General features: G+C 48.1%; 1 protein-coding gene across 2 annotated transcripts in view; it reads left to right on the top strand.

The window, feature by feature from the left end:
• SFXN5 (sideroflexin 5) overlaps window positions 1-16,702 on the top strand; it is a 492,741-nt gene that overhangs the window by 49,434 nt on the left and 426,605 nt on the right. For both annotated transcript variants that reach the window (XM_075573333.1, XM_075573323.1), the window contains exon 2: window positions 3,206-3,274. In XM_075573333.1, coding sequence (XP_075429448.1) covers window positions 3,206-3,274 — 69 coding nt within the window. The remainder of the gene's footprint in view (window positions 1-3,205; window positions 3,275-16,702) is intronic.

Genomic DNA, 16,702 nt, shown 5'->3' with positions numbered 1-16,702 from the left:
CTGAAATCTCTTTTTTTTGATTGGACGTGACGCAGCCGTCGCAAACAGAAAACAAATTTGCTAAACGCTTCCACTGTTGCCCGCATTGCAGTACAAGCTGCGCCACCGCCTCGCTTGGTATAAGCGCTCTGCGGGTCTGTATAATTTTTGTTTTTCAGCCGCGCGGTGTCGCTGCGGGCGACATCACGGGCATTTTTATGTATAATCGCAGCCTAAAAGTCGTTGAATGGAAATTTTCAACGTTTGTGAGCAGTTTTCCAGTCAGAAAAAATGTTTCATTTTGGGAATAGTGGGCGTGTCCCATCAAAACAGTGCGGCGAAAATCATAAAAACAAACATGTTGGGAGATGAGCTCTTTATCTATCTATCTATCTAATATATCTATCTATCTACTGTATCTATCTACTGTATCTATCTATCTAGGGAGGGGGGGGGTGACAAGCAGCACTTTGGATGCTTATCTGGGATTTTCTGTGGAGAGCACCTCTTACTGGGTTTGCTCATTTCTCTTTATGTGGCTGCACGTGGTATCTTCCACGCTAAACGAGATCATGCTGCACGTGGTATCTTCCATGCTAAAATGAGAACGTTGCACGTGGTATCTTCCACGCTAGACGAGATAACGCTGCACGTGGAGCATTACCCACAGAGTCCTCGCAGGTGATAATGCCGATCATTCTGTATACAGAGAGTATACAACAGAAGACAGGGGTGCCCAATGCTACATCAAATTGACAAAACATATATGGTAATAAGTATAAAGTTTAAATACTTCAATAATAATAGTAATTACTTGGTTATTTAGTTAAACCCTTTGGCCAAAGCGTCGTACGCCTGCATACCAAACGTCAAGGTATAACCAATAATGCCGGACCTAACACATCTCTCCGCATGATACTAGATACTAATTTGGAGTGACCGTGGTAAAAGTGCTCTCCTTCCGCAGGAAGCCTTCCCCCGGAGAGCCCCCGGCCTCGGCACCTATTGGCCTCCCCTTGTCCTGGCACTTGTCAGGAAGAAAAATGTCCGGCAGCAATAACATTAACCAGCCAGTGCTCGAGGGTTACGTTGCAGCATGTTACCCGGGCTGCCAACTCCAGTCCTCAAGGGCCACCAACAGGACAGGTTTTAAGGACATCCCTGCTTCAGCACAGGTGACTCGGTCTTTGACTGTGCTGAAGCAGGGATATACTTAAAACCTGACCTGCTGGTGGAACTTGAGGACTGGAGTTGGCAGCCCCTGCTCCATATCATTAGTTGTTTAATTCCAGTCTGGCTACTTACCTCGTGCCAGTAATACCCTGCCCCTGCAGACTATCGCACAGGTAAGCTGAGACAAGACTTTGCATGCAGCCATCACTACCCAAACTAACAACATGTTAACGGCACAGGGGTTGCTGTATCTAAGAAATAAATCCTATTGATTTTCAATGGTATTTTTTCTTTACTAGACACGGTGCAGCTGTTTGCCCCAGGATTGCACCTCCTTACTCCTTTGCAAAGAGCTGCACTTCCCATTCAGGAGTGGAAGTGCTATGTGTTTCTGGTCATTCTGCAATGCTGCGGCTGTCTCCCTATTTATCTGTGCACGTGCCTACAATTCTCCAGTCGCACTGATAACAGAAGATTCATGAGCGTGACGCTGCGCGCTGTCCTTGTGCAGTATATTAAGAGTAACCTGTTCTCTGCAGGACAGATAAGCAGTGCAGCGTTGGCTCCCTGAGAATCGCACGGTCTGTAGCAGCTGTGTTGCCTGCTCAGTAACCATGAATAGATCGCAGGGTGCTCTGGGGAGGTTTATTAGAATAGCAGAGCTGGAGCCCATATACATTCCATCCTGCAGGCTGCTTTGTCTCCGATTGGTCAGGCTACACCTCGGAAAGGATCAGCAGTCCCGCCAGCTAGTGTCCCTTATCTAAAAGTGGCCATAGGTACTCATAATAAGTGCTGTGGGTGGCTGGCGAGGAGAGACCCTGGCAGGAAGCTTACATTCAGGTTATCCTACAGTCCGATGTGCAAAGTCGCTGACACAGGTCAGGGGTCACAAAATAACTTTTTTTTGATATTTTTTTTTATCAGGACTTCAGAAGTGACCTTATGGCAGAGATCTTTCTGCAGTTTGCCTTTGGGTACTTTTCAATCAACCAGGCCGGGGCGACTGAACTTTCTTTCTCTAGTGCAGTGGTATTCAACCTTTTTTTTCCCCTCTTGGGGCACCCCGAGAGACAGTCACAGGAGACAGAGGGGTCAGAGACAGTCACAGGAGACAGAGGGGTCAGAGACAGTCACAGGAGACAGAGGGGTCAGAGACGGTCACAGGAGACAGAGGGGTCACAGACAGTCACAGGAGACAGAGAGGTAAGAGACAGACACAGGAGACAGAGAGGTCAGAGACAGACAGACACAGGAGACACACACACATTACAGGACAGGATAGAACAAATACACTGCTTCCTCCTCTGCTTGGCCACACCCCCAGGCTCCTGATTGGCTGCATTGTCCAGCAGCAGCCAATTGCGGTGCAGGAAACTGCCCAGCCCCCTAGCAACTGCCCTAGGAGATCAGGGAAATCCCGCGGCCCCTTTTGATCCTCTCATGGAACCCCGGGGCAGGGCCGCGGAACCCCGGGGCAGGGCCGCGGAACCCCGGGGCAGGTTCGTGGAACCCCGGGGCAAGGCCGCGGAACCCCGGGGCAGGGTCGCGGAACCCCGGGGCAAGGCCGCGGAACCCCGGGGCAGGGCCGCGGAACCCCGGGGCAGGGCCGCGGAACCCCGGGGCAGGGCCGCGGAACCCCGGGGCAGGGTCGCGGAACCCCGGGGCAGGGTCGCGGAACCCTGGGGCAAGGCCGCGGAACCCCGGGGCAGGGCCGCGGAACCCCGGGGCAGGGTCGCGGAACCCCGGGGCAGGGTCGCGGAACCCCGGGGAAATTTACCGCCTCCAAATTTTCCACTCTGCATTTCTGTGTATCAAAATGTGTTAAAAAAACAAACCAAAAAAAACCCATGTGCGTAAAATGATGAATGGTATTTAAAATGCTAAATAAATGTATTCAACAAATAGATTAAAGGGAAAAGTCTATGAAGAAGGAAAACAAACTAAGAATCACCAAAGAGCAATAGGAACAATATAAATAATTGTATATGTGGGGAAAGCTGTGTACTGGCTGTGCCCACGCGTGCACTAACACCACGCTCTTCTCTTTCAGAACACGTTCTATGGCCGGTTCCGACACTTCCTGGATATGATTGATCCCCGCACCCTTTTTGTAACTGAGGTACAAAATGCTATATCGTCATAACGTATACCATGTTAGTGCTCGTTGTGCATGAAAACCCGCACTTACTGTACATACACGTATGCTGTGTATGTTTTATACGCAGTTACTGTACATGTTAGCTATGTATGTTTTATACGCAGTTACTGTACATGTAAGCTATGTATGTTTTATACGCAGTTACTGTACATGTAAGCTATGAATGTTTTATACGCAGTTACTGTACATGTATGTTTTATACGCAGTTACTGTACATGTAAGCTATGAATGTTTTATACGCAGTTACTGTACATGTATGTTTTATACGCAGTTACTGTACATGTAAGCTATGAATGTTTTATACGCAGTTACTGTACATGTATGTTTTATACGCAGTTACTGTACATGTATGTTTTATACGCAGTTACTGTACATGTAAGCTATGAATGTTTTATACGCAGTTACTGTACATGTATGTTTTATACGCAGTTACTGTACATGTAAGCTATGAATGTTTTATATGCAGTTACTGTACATACATGTAAGCTGTGTACAGTATGTTTTATACTCAGTTACTGTACATAGCTTACATGTATGTTTTATGCGCAGTTACTGTACATTCATGTAAGCTATGTATGTTTTATACGCAGTTAGTACGGTCTAGGCCATTCTGCCGTGAAAGAATCTCCGCCAGTATTTAGCCGCCACTTACTGTACCTCGCCAAAGGGACATCTCTCCTCCAGCCGCATCGCTGCCAAGGTTAAAACCTTAACCCTTTTACCCCAACACCCCTTACCCCAACACCCCTTACCCCAACACCCCTTACCCCAACACCCCTTACCCCAACACCCCTTACCCCAACACCCCTTACCCCAACACCCCTTACCCCAACACCCCTTACCCCAACACCCCTTACCCCAACACCCCTTACCCCAACACCCCTTACCCTAATTCCCTCCCTAAAAAGCTTATATCCCCTTACCCTAAAACTCTTTACCCTAATCCCCTACTTTAAGAAATATATCCCCTTACCCTAATTCCCTACCTAAAATGCTTATCCCCTTTACCCTAATCCCCCTACCCTGAGAAATGTAACCCCTTACCTTAAACCCATACGCTAAAAAATTAACACCTTACTTTAAAACTCCCCTAAAAAGTGTACCCCTCTACCGTAAAACCCCTTACCCTAATTACCTACCCTAAAAAATGTAACCCCTTACCCTATAACCCCTTATCTTAAACTTTTAACCTAAACTTTTACCCTAATCGCCTTCCCTTATTAAATGTAACCCCCTAACCTGATCCACTTTAATGATTAATCTACCACAGGTGAGGTTTAAATACGTTCCCTGTTTCTATTGGTGGCATACACTCACCACTCCCTATATCTATTTGGCTGCCATACACTATCAGCACTCTTTGAAAAAGTCCATAGCCTGGACGAAACATGTTAGAGTGGTTGCCTGATGTTTGCTGCTAGCGATCAATAAAGTTTTTTTAGACATCCATGCGTTGGCTGCTGAAGTTGCTGTGAACCACGGACCATCTTACCCCCTAACCTGATCCCCTTACCCTAAAAAATGTAATCCCTTACCCTATAACCCTACCTTCTGTAAGTCCCCTACCCTAAAAAATGTAACCCCTTACCCTATAACCCCCTACCTACTGTAAGCTCCCTACCCTAAAAAATGTAACCCCTACCCAAAAAAAGTTTAACGCCTTACCCTAAAACCTTTACCCTAATCCCCTACCCTACAAAATGTAACCCCTTACCGTAATCCCATACCCTAAAAACCTAACCCCTTACCCTAAAACCCCTATCCATTACCCCCTACCCGCACCGCTAAATGAACTGATCTTGGTGAACCGTGGAGCGGCGGAGGGTCCCTCTGCCCCCGAACGCTGGCGGATCATGGCGAGTGTCCCATTCTGCAGTTAGCACGGCCATTACTGTCTTCGTCGTTCTAACCTTCATCTGGGAAACTTTCATACGAAACGTACGGTCCTGTCCATGTCCATATCATTTCTTTTTTCAACGAGATCACTGTGCGTTAAGATGGTATTCCATAGCCAAAGCTACACTTCATGTTGGGGTTAGGCTGTGAAACGTGGCCAGTGGTAGAAAGTGGGGGGCTGGCTATCCCCGGGGAGCCGGCATTGCAAAGCACAGCCTCTTCTCAATACTTTTATCACATCCTGTTTGCCCATGTACAGTACGCTCTTTTCTTAAAAGGCAATCCTTGTTATAATTAAAGAATAACAATCGTAATATAGAACGTGACCTCTGTGTATTAACAAAATACAATAAATATTGTGTGTGTGTGTGTGTGTGTGTGTGTGTGTGTGTGTGTGTGTGTGTGTGTGTGTGTGTGTGTGTGTGTGTGTGTGTGTGTGTGTGTGTGTGTGTGTGTGTGTGTGTGTGTGTGTGTGTGTGTGTGTGTGTGTATATATGTTTCACATTTAGCTGTGATCAAAAGGCAATGTAGCTGAATTCTAGAGCAAGGGTGACCAACTCCGGTCCTCAAGGGCCACCAACAGGTCAGGATATCCCTGCTTCAGCACAGGGGGCTCATTCAGTGCTGAGGCTGGGACTGATTGAGCCACCTGTGCTGAAGCTGGGATATCCTGAAAACCTGACCTGTTGGTGGCCTTGATGCCTGGAGCTGGCCACTCCTGCTGTGGCCTAAATCTGTGAATCCCAGCAGGGTGCCTGCCTATCGCCTCAAACGTGCAAGTTTAAAATCGCTGGAATTATAGTTTTAATTGCAGTTTAATTAAGCTCCACTAAGGGAACCAAGAGGGTGCAGCAGATTATTTTTAACGGGGCTAATTTATTCAATGTGACATTGACTTAGACAGACTGTTAACACACAGCTGGGAACTTTCCATTAAAGCAGGCAGGGGGCTGTTCAATAACTCACGGGCCAGGTGCAAAGAGAGACCGGATCAGAACAAGCCGAAGCATTCTCATTTCAGCAAGAGCAGGGTCACGGGGGGCACCCGAGACGGTGAAGCCTTTCATAAGCAGCGGGACTTCGACACAGTCAATACATTATTGCCATTGTTACCAGCGGTGTATTGTTCATTAATAAACCTCGTGTGCAACATGAGCGCTCAAGATGAAATGGTAATAATGATTAGGATTTCTTGGTGTCCGATGTCCATTGATTTAACATGGTGTTGTAGACTCTCTAGTCAAGTGGTTTCCAACCTTGTTGAAGTGAAACTTCTTTAGTGGCACCTACCACATGCGCACAATTCAGTGGCAGCGAATGGAGTTGATGGGGACGGAAGTCAGTGGTGACGGAAGTGACGTCACTGCTGGCAGAAGAGGCCGTCGGCAACATTCACTGCCACTGAACCTTGCCGGCTTCCAGCAGCAGGAGGAAAACACACACACCACCCCCGTGAGCCGCCACACACCCCCGTGAGCCGCCAAACACCGCTGCCGAGCACATCTTCACCCACCCCCTCCCAGTGAGACGCCAAACACGCACAACCCCACCGTTATCCGCCGAGCAACCCCCCCCTGTGAGCCGCCGAGTACACCCTCTCATCCCCTCCCAGTTAGCCGCCGAGCACGCGCAACCCCCTCTGATCCGCTGAGCAACACCCCCCCCTCTGATCCGCCGAGCAACCCCCCCATGAGCCTCCGAGCACACCCTCGCCCCCCCCATAGTGAGCCACCGAGTACACCCTCTCTTCCCCCCCCGTGAGCCGCCGAGCACACCCTCGCCCCCCCCCTCATCGAGCCGCCAAGTACACCCTCTTCCCCCCCCCCCCAGTTTACCGCCGAGTACACCCCTCCCCCCGTGAGCCGCGTCGGTGTCCCCGTACTTTCGCCGGAGGGCTGGCACCAGCAGCAGGACACAGCTCCGCCTGGGGAGAGAGTGAGGGGGGCTGGCACCAGCAGCAGGACACAGCTCCGCCTGGGGAGAGAGTGAGGGGGGCTGCTGCAGGGGGGGGGGGGACTCAGGAGATAGGGTGGCAAGACACTGAGAATAACACACACAGAGACACACTGTCTGACACACACACACACACACACACTGGCTGACACACACACAGACTGACACCACACATACACTGTCTGACACACACACACATACACTGGCTGACACACACACACACACACAGACTGACACACACACACACACACACAGACTGACACACACATACACGGTCTGACACACACACACACACACTGACTCACACACACACACACACTGACACACACTGACTGACTCACACACACTGACTCACACACACTGACTGACTGACACACAAGGAACTCAGTTACTATAAATATAGAAGTGCAAATAGCTAAAACACGCATTCTAAGTCAAATGTCTTTGCGTTTTGGCACTGACATTGTGTTTTGATGAATTAAAATCATCACCATCACAATTACAATTTCTGTGACAAAACAGTGACAAAATACAAAGAAGTTTCACTTAACATGTGCGTGATCAGCACACCCACACGCAGCTTTTTTTTGATTAAGGAACCCTATGTGAAATTCTGAGGAACCCCAAACCATCTCAAATAGCAAATCAGATGAAATTCTTCCATATTTGATACAAATTTCAAATGACCAGAAAATTGCAGGCAACCCTTTAGGGATGTCCTGGGAACCCTGGTTGAAAAACATAGCTATAAACAAATAGGTTTCAGCAGCAAATTTGAAGTGAACCAAGTGTATTTAAATTCATTCAGTTTCCAGTGGTTCATACAGGATAAAAGGACAAATGTTCTATCCAAATGTGACTGACAGAGACTATTTTTGATCTGTAAGTGGGTTCAGGCTGAACTGTATATAGTATGCATACAGGCATACCCCGCATTAACGTACGCATGTATGTAAAGCGAAAATGTACTTAAAGTGAAGCACTACCTTCTCCCCACTTATCGATGCATGTACTGTACTGCAATCGTCATATACTTGCATAACTGATGTAAATAACACATGTGTAATAGGCTCTGTAGTCTCCCCGCTTGCGCACAGCTTCTGTACAGGTAGGGAGCCGGTATTGCTGTTCAGGACGTGATGACAGGCGCATGAGCGAGCTCCCGTTTGCCTATTGGGCGATATGTACTTACTCGCGAGTGTACTTAAAGTGAGTGTCCTTAAACCGGGGTATGCCTGTATATAACAAAGAAACACAAAAGACCTCCAAAGTGAAAATATGCTTTAATGTTATAAAAATAAATTTGATAAATATATTAAAAAGGCAATAAAAATGCACTTGCAAGCCTGGATGTGTGATGCACTTAACATACACAAAGATGAGAGCACTCAGAACTTAGAACCTGAGACCACTCCCCGGGATCTGGGGTTCTGATTACTTGCTGCTAGTGCTCCACTGCATCTCCTAGTTATCATTCTGTGGTGTCCTTCTGTATCCGATAGGGGTGCTTGTTCGTGCCAGAAGAAGTCCTACGCGTTTCGCAGCCACTTAGTCAAAAAATTAAAGATGCAGATGCTGGGGCTGTTTAAAAAAAAAACCCTGAAGTCTCTTAACCAATCGAAATAAATGTTGACATTATAAAACACTTCAATCCATCCTAGAAGGATCACTGATACAAATACATACAGCAACTTCAGTACATGTTTAAAAGCAGAATAATGAAAAAGAGATAACTAAATAAAAATTGTGACTTAATAACATGTACCTGATCTTCGTAATAAAAAAAATAAACAGAATAAATATAAATATTCCTAAGACTCAAGATATCACACAGGTGAATGAGCATTAAAATGATTGAATAAAGACACGCGTGGAACAAGCTGGAATGAAAGCACATAAATAAAACTGAATGTCGGGGGTGGTATAGAAGCTCGATGTGCAAAATGGGGTGGGGAGTTGGGAGAAATACAAACAGCAATAAAATATATAGTAATAGAATTAAAAGGAAGAAATACATCTATACTTATAAAAGCTGACAAGTCCGTATCATTATTTAAGACCCTTCAGTTGTAAAGTATCTAATCTATGGATCCAATAAGTTTCTCGTTGTCTTAAAACAAGTAGCCTATATCCACCCTTGTGTTGTATTCCCTCAATCCCTCTCATGTTCAGTCCTGAGATATCTTTATTGTGCACCTCTGCAAAGTGTTTGGAGAGACCTAGCTTCACGGAGCCACTCATACTATTACATTTGTACTCCAAAAACGTGTTTTTAACGATCTCTAGGTTCTCCGACATATTGTGTCTTAAAAGGACAGGTGTTAAAATATACTACAAATGTTGTGTTGCAATGAATACATTGCTTAATTTGAAAAGTCTCACCAGTAGAGGTACTGTAGCTAGAAATGGATTCCTATCTTCTATGTGAAGATGTTTACAGGTGATGCTTCTGATAGCTCCACACTTCAAACTTCATGGGGATTGTGCTGCTAGCCACAAGGAACCGTTTTGTGCTGCACAGTGGGTGTTAAGTGTCTCTACATTTCGATCCTTCTTAAAGATAACTTTCGGTCACTCAAAGAAAGGGCCCTAACACTGAATCTGATTTGAGGATATTCCAATGTTTGGAAAAAATATTACTAATGATTGATGCTGCTCTAATAAATCTAGTAATAAAACTATTGCTTCCTTTTTTTGGATACCTGATGTACTTTTGAAGGAGTTTTCTTACCATTACCCAAAATAATGATCTGTCTAGTTCTCCAGCTTTTAACATCGCCTTTTTAATGCAGTCTAAATTATAGTGGCGCTCTATAAATTGATCTCGTAGCTCCTGTGATGGTAAGGGGTAACCAGGCTCTCAAATAAAGGTTAAGCCCGTTTTGGTTACCCATGATCCGTGTTTAAGGGTCCTAGAGTGTTCGCTCTTGGGCCCCGTAACAGTGTACTGTTTCCACATGCTGTATGTAATAAAAAAGTATTTGTTGTGTTTTTCCCTTTCTGGGCATGCCAGCGAGCAGGGATTGCTATTGTATGAGTTTCAAGGGGGGGTTTGCGGAGGAATTGCTGTCAGAATGTGCCTAGTAGGTTGGGGTCCAGAGTTGTCGGTTCCCCTATAAATGTACCTGGGAATCATGCCTGATTCTCGGATACACGTAGGCACATTGTCCCGGCAATACTTCTACTTCAGTGGGTCATTAACCTTTTAGCACCATAATTTGCCAGTTATACTCCTTAGCCGTCACTGTGTTTACAGGCACTCCTACATGAGATTTGTGCTTCCCAGTTTACCTGTATTTTGCTCGGAGAACCAGCAGTAGTTTTTTATACCTTTGGTATTCCACTTGTAACGGGTATTCCCCCACCCAATCGCAGATTATACTGTGGGTGCGGAGAAACATATAGTGTTACCAGGTGTGTGGTGCGTTACCTGTTGGCTCACAGGAGGGCTGAGCTTCCGCCACGGGGAACCTGGGGCAATTACGATACTATGAGTAACCATTTACTCGGTGCAGCGCCTCCACCTGCAATGGCTCCCACCATAGGGGGAGTGGTTCCTCGCAGGACACATACAAATAACCAATGCACAGTGATGTCTAATAACTAGTGACTTTACTAACATGCAAGACAACATATCACGGCAATATCATAATAACCTGTGTCCCTCTCTAGAGGAGACACTTACTGCGTCGCACAGGACGCTTCCCCAACACCAGGTGATCCCACCCAGTGTCCCGAGAATCCCCACCCAATGTCCCATACTCTTGGAGAGAACGTGGGCGACTGCGCAGTCACTATTAAACTAAGGGCCCGTTGGTGTACTTGTTGACTTCATAGTACCTGTCCGAGCACTCCCGTGCTCGGATCTCCAACTGGCTTCGCAAAGGATCCGGCGACCGAAGACACCGGAACCACCTCCAGGACGATCCCACCCGGAGGACTGCTGCAGCCGCAACGATGAACTGCGCCCACCTCACTGCACGGAGGCAGCGCCCGCTGAGTCCCTAACTGACTCCTATAACTATATGGACAATACTGTACTATAGGCCGTCCCTACAGCACAGCAACCTTGATGGCTTAGGGGGAAACTCCTAGGGGCCTACAGGGGTTAATAACCTGCCCCACTCCCCTAACTCTTCCCAGTCCTGACTATTACTTAACTGATCCCAGCGCCTGCAGCAACAAGCTGTGACCCACTGGATGCGTGCAGCCAACGTGCTGCGCAACACTGTGCCTGCCTGTCAGACCTCACGGCACTGACAGCCGTGACCCTGGCCAGACAGCACACTAACACTAAGGGCAGCGTCCCTATCTTGGGCCGTCCCTATTCAATTACCCACTAATCTGGTGGGGAGTTGGGGCCTACCTGGGGTGTGGGTACCTATCTGGGTGCAGGAGCTGCACTCGCTCCCCGTACCCTTCCTTCCCTCACAGCTTCCTGGCTCCAACTGCATAACTTAAGTGACAGGGTCCCTAACCTAGGGCTGTCCCTGGCAACACTCACTCTAATGGGGTACTCAGAGCTATCTCGGGCCCTGGGGGTGCTGGCCTAGTACAGGCAGTCCCTGACTCCTGTACCCTACCTCCTTCCCTGGGCTGCTCCTGGCTCTGACTGACTAGCGTGGGCTCAGCGTGCGAATTGTATCCACTTGCCTTCCTGGAGATCCTAAGCCCTATTGGCTCCCTGGCATCACGTGGGGCGCGCAGAGGCTCATGGGACTCGTAGTCCCAGCCTAGAGCCTCCCCTAATAGGCTACAGCTTTGCGGGCTTCCTTTCTCCTGCCCTGCGCTTGCGCAAGCTATCTGGTGCTGCCGTGACTCTCTCACTACCTTCCCTACTCTCGCGCGAGTCATCCCTGCCTCTGAGGTACTTCCTGCACTTGCGTGACCACTGCGCATGCGCGAGCTAAGGGGCAATGGCGGCGCCCTCGCTGCCCGGCTCCGGGAGCGCCGGGATCCCTGTGACGCGCGTGCGGCCTTGGCAACCCCCGAGCCGGGACCTGACCGCCCTCACCTCTGCGATCGCCGGGTGGAGCCGCCATTGGACTCGGCGGCATCCGCGATCGCCAACCAGGTGAGGGGGGTGCTCGTCCCGGCTGGGGAGACCTGGCTGCACACTGTTTCATTTAGCTTTGAGATCTAGTGTCAGAGTGTCACTGTGTATTCCAGGGACCTAGTCACAGGGTAAGGGAGGTACCAGGTGACTTCGGTCTACCTGGGAACGGGCCAGAAGAAGGGGTCTGTACCGTGAAACGTTACGTTGCCCCCCTTGCCCTGCACTTTTTATTCCCCGTGTTGTTCTCTTCCTCTCCTTCCCTCTCTTCCCTTCCCCATCCCGTCTTTGTCCCTGTCCCCCTATATACATGTTTTCCCTTGGTTGCTGTTTGACCTTATATGCATCGTACATGTATAATTAAATTAGATTTTTGGCTGATCCTTTTATTAGCTTATTTTTCCTTGGTGTGCTGGGAACATTAATGTCCTATTGATTATTTGAGAGGAACGAGGGTCCTCTCTGTTCCCGTCTGCACCCGTCATTGCTACACAGACTTTCTTAGTGTGTGCTGTCTGTACTTACTTTGCATACTTTATTAATGTACTGCAATGTATTACAAAGTCTGCTGGACATTGGAGTTCAAAATGGCCAGAGGATACCAGAAGTATGAAAAGCAATTGGGCAGCAGGGAAGGGCTCAAGTACCCAGGTCCAGAGAACAATTAGGAGTGGGGGTGGTACCTCTAGTGGGCGCATAACCCGTGCATCACGCTGGCGACCCAGTCGCGCGCCATGGCACCCGCGTTAGTGCCAGGGCGCAGACGAGACACGAGACAAGAGGGAAGGAACGTGTGCAACCACTGTGCCGCGTACCTCCGTCAGAGCGGGGGCAGAGACCACAGAACGCTGGACAGAATGCGTTCCGCGCCTGCGTCGCGCATCCTTGCCGCTGGGGGAAGAGTGTACCCTGGACATGGGGACCGCAGAGACGGACGAAACCCGCGCCCTGCGCATCGCCGCTGGGATGCCCTCTCTGAGTGCGTCTGGAACCTGACGGACAGGTGAGGGTTCAGGGGACAGAAACGCCGGAATGGCAAATCCTCACAATGGCTGCATTTCATCTGGGATGTGCAGGACAGACCCATGGTGTTGTCATTTGAAAGAGGTCATAAAACTGATCTAGTATATGATGGTCCCCTTTCCAAGTGAAAATAATATCTATTTACCCTTTTCCATAGTATATTACCCAACGGGAAACAATATTTACTCCAAATGTGTGCGCCTTCCCACAATCCTAAAAACAGGTTAGCATGACTGGGGGTGAATCTTGTCCCCATAGCCATGCCGCACAGTTGTAAAAAAATGTTCCTCATTGACTGTTAAATATTTATCTGTTAAGATGAATAAAATGCTACTAATGATGAAATCCCTTTTTTCCTGAGCGAAAACATTGTGTTGATCTAAAAGGTACATACTGGACTAAGGTACTAACCTACCTAACAAGTCTTATATAACATCTTATTTTCGTTCTTACCTGGTTGGGACATTGTGTGTGTGTGTGTGTGTGTGTGTAATACAACTAGGTATGCATGCTACCCTCTGACTATGTTCCTCTCTGGTGTGGGCTGCTGGGAATTAGCCAATAACAGCAAAGTAGGCAACAGAACTACAACTTCCAGAAGCCCCTGCTGCTGAAATAGGGACACATGGCATGAAGGCCAATGAGGGCAAAGGTTCAGAGGGGAGTGAAACAGGAACTGCAGGGAGAGACACGGAGAGCACGAGGAGACCAGAGCTGGATAGACCCGGTGGAGAGCAGCCCCTGTCTCAGAGAGTTGCACAAGCCTGAATGCGTTCAGGCTTGATAAAGTGTGACCCGGGGTCAGTCTTAGGCCGGGGCCATAGAGGCTTCAGCAGAGCGGAGGCGCGCTGACGCTGAGGCTCGCCTGCTGAAGTCAGCGCAATTCCATGGACTTGCAGGCGAGCCAGCGTGCGCGAAGGGAGTCGGGGAGGGAGGTGGTTGGAGGCGGGGCAGTGACGTCGCTGGGCCAATCGCCCACGACGCACTGACGCCAACGTCACGGCGCCGATGTCACGGCGCCGTGACGTTGACGCTTCTTCAGGCTAATTGGATGTTTTCAGCCGACAGCGCGCTGAAAAACAGCTTGGCTGTCGGCTGAAAATTCCAAAGCCTCAGCACGCCTGCGGACGCTCGCATGAGCCCCCTCTCAAGGCATTCTCATTGAGGATGCAGGGGCTCAGCGCAGAGCGTCCGCACGGCTCAGCGCTGCCTGTCCGTCTATGGACGCAGCCTTAGTCCCGCTGAGAGAGAGAGAGCAGAGATCCACTGGAGGGAGAGCATTACCTGGTGCAGCAAGGCCCAGCAGATCCGCACCGGAGAGCGCACAGTGCCGATCGCCGCCGGAGGGGACACTCAGCAGCTGCAGTTAACAGTGGTATCGAAGCGCCTTTGTGAAGTACAGGCCTGCTACATGTTTGTACATTAAGAGCTCCCACAGTGTGCCGGCACCATCATATAGGTCCATATACCCAGGAATGGGCGGCCTTCTTCTAACTGACACACACCCGCGCGGCGTTAAGTATTATAATATATGTATGCTGTATGATGAGTATAATGATCCATTGCTGAGGATCACAATGTCCTTAAGACTGGGTAACAATGATATAAAAGCAGTTGTCACGCGCACGCTGTGTACTTATTTCCCACCGTCTGACCGAAGGCCACGTGTGGCATGTTTAGTAGCAATACAGGACTCGGGTCCCCACCTCAGCACCAGGTGTCAGTCTGGGGCCTAGAAGTAAAGAGCGGTTACACTAATCTAAACAGGTGTGTAGAAGTACTCGACATCACTATACATTTTCCGACTTTGAGATTTTTAAATGAGTGGGCCTGCGTGTGCACATTCACGGCGGTGTTGTGGTGCACAACAGCAAGTCGAAAATGGTCAGATAGGAGGACCAAGTGGTTCTTATCTGCCATCAAAGTCCATGTTTCCGATGTAGCTGCAATCGTTAAATAATAAAGCGGGTTATTGGTAAATAGATGGATACTTTTTCGGGAAGTAGCGATTGCAATTGGGCCATTCTTTCATATGACGGGTTTAACAGGATTTCACCTTCAAATCAGAACTCACTTTGTTTGTTCAGGGATGCTGTCAAAATGTACAGCAGCTGTAAAAATGCCATCTTCCAACTGTAATGTCCCCAAATATCTGCTATTCTTCCTTCCCATGTTGTCCATCGTTGTATAAGTGATATTCACAATTCCCAACCAGCTATTCTGAATAACCGCCGTTAAAAACAGGCTAACTGCTGTTCTGCATGCAAACTTGTTCTCCGTTTCAGTCTTCCTCACCGTCCTGGACATCAGGCCAGGGTTGTTATAGTAACTAAAATCATTTGAAAGGGAAAGGACAATGGCCTAAACCCATTGAAGTCAGGCATCGTCCCATTAAAGTCTCTGTTTCCTGGCTTATGATGCTGTCTTTTAGAATGGCAATGATATTGCCGTCTATCAGAAGAACGTATGTACAGTATGTAGGGTGTCTTCCAGACTTTGAAGAGAGTGGTACGGTTGAAATCTATAGGAGCAACTGGCTTTTTAGAGCGTAAGTGTGCTGGAAAAGAATATTACTTTCTCACGACGAGTCCGAGTTGGGAGGCATGATGCGAGTGAATAGCACATTCTTTGGCCTGTGGATCCATGCCCATCTTTCTCTGTCTTTGGTGCTATAGTAACATTGCATTTGGGTAAAAAACAAACAAAAACCACAATTACTGTGTCATAAAACTCTTAACTTTTCTTGACACAAAGGTTTGTCCATTAATGGCAGACTACACCCTAAATGTATTTTTTTTTTTTTTTAAATCCTTGTTGTTTGTTTCTTTAAACCTTCTTATAGCATATTGGAGTTTAGGGATCTCTCACGTTGCCCCTTTGTGATGTCATTTCTGGTACTGGAAGCAGCTGGCTTAAGTGTTAGGCTGCGTCCCCGCTAGCGCTGAGCTCGCTGAGCGGGCGGCGCTTGGAGCGGTTACATGTGTGTGTATATATATATATATATGTGTGTGTGATATATATATATATATATATATATATATATGTGTGTGTATATATGTATATATATATATATATATATATATGTGTGTTCCCGCTCACGTGATGCGCGGGCACACGCTCTGCGCTTTTGTAAATAACATTTTTAAACTTTCCCGCTTGCTCGACAGCCCACAATTGCGCCCCACCCCGCTCGCGCGTCCGCAAGTTGCAGGACACCCGGCGCTCATGCTCTATGCATGAGCGCGCTCAGCGCCAGCGAGGACTCGGCCTTATTTTGCAAAGCCTTTAACTCTTCCCCGGGTGATGGGAAGATATGATGTAACTAAATGTTCCTGCAGCATAGGTACTTCTAACTAGAAATGGGTAAAAGGTTCGCAGAAATTCCAACCCTCCGCGAATTTGCACGGTCCTTCCAGCTGCGGGTCACTCTCAGAAAGGCAGACTCTTTTCCCCCCCCCTTTTTT

The sequence above is a fragment of the Ascaphus truei genome, chromosome 1, assembly GCF_040206685.1.
Source record: "Ascaphus truei isolate aAscTru1 chromosome 1, aAscTru1.hap1, whole genome shotgun sequence".
Taxonomy (NCBI): domain Eukaryota; kingdom Metazoa; phylum Chordata; class Amphibia; order Anura; family Ascaphidae; genus Ascaphus; species Ascaphus truei.
This window is presented reverse-complemented; position numbering and strand designations above follow the sequence as displayed.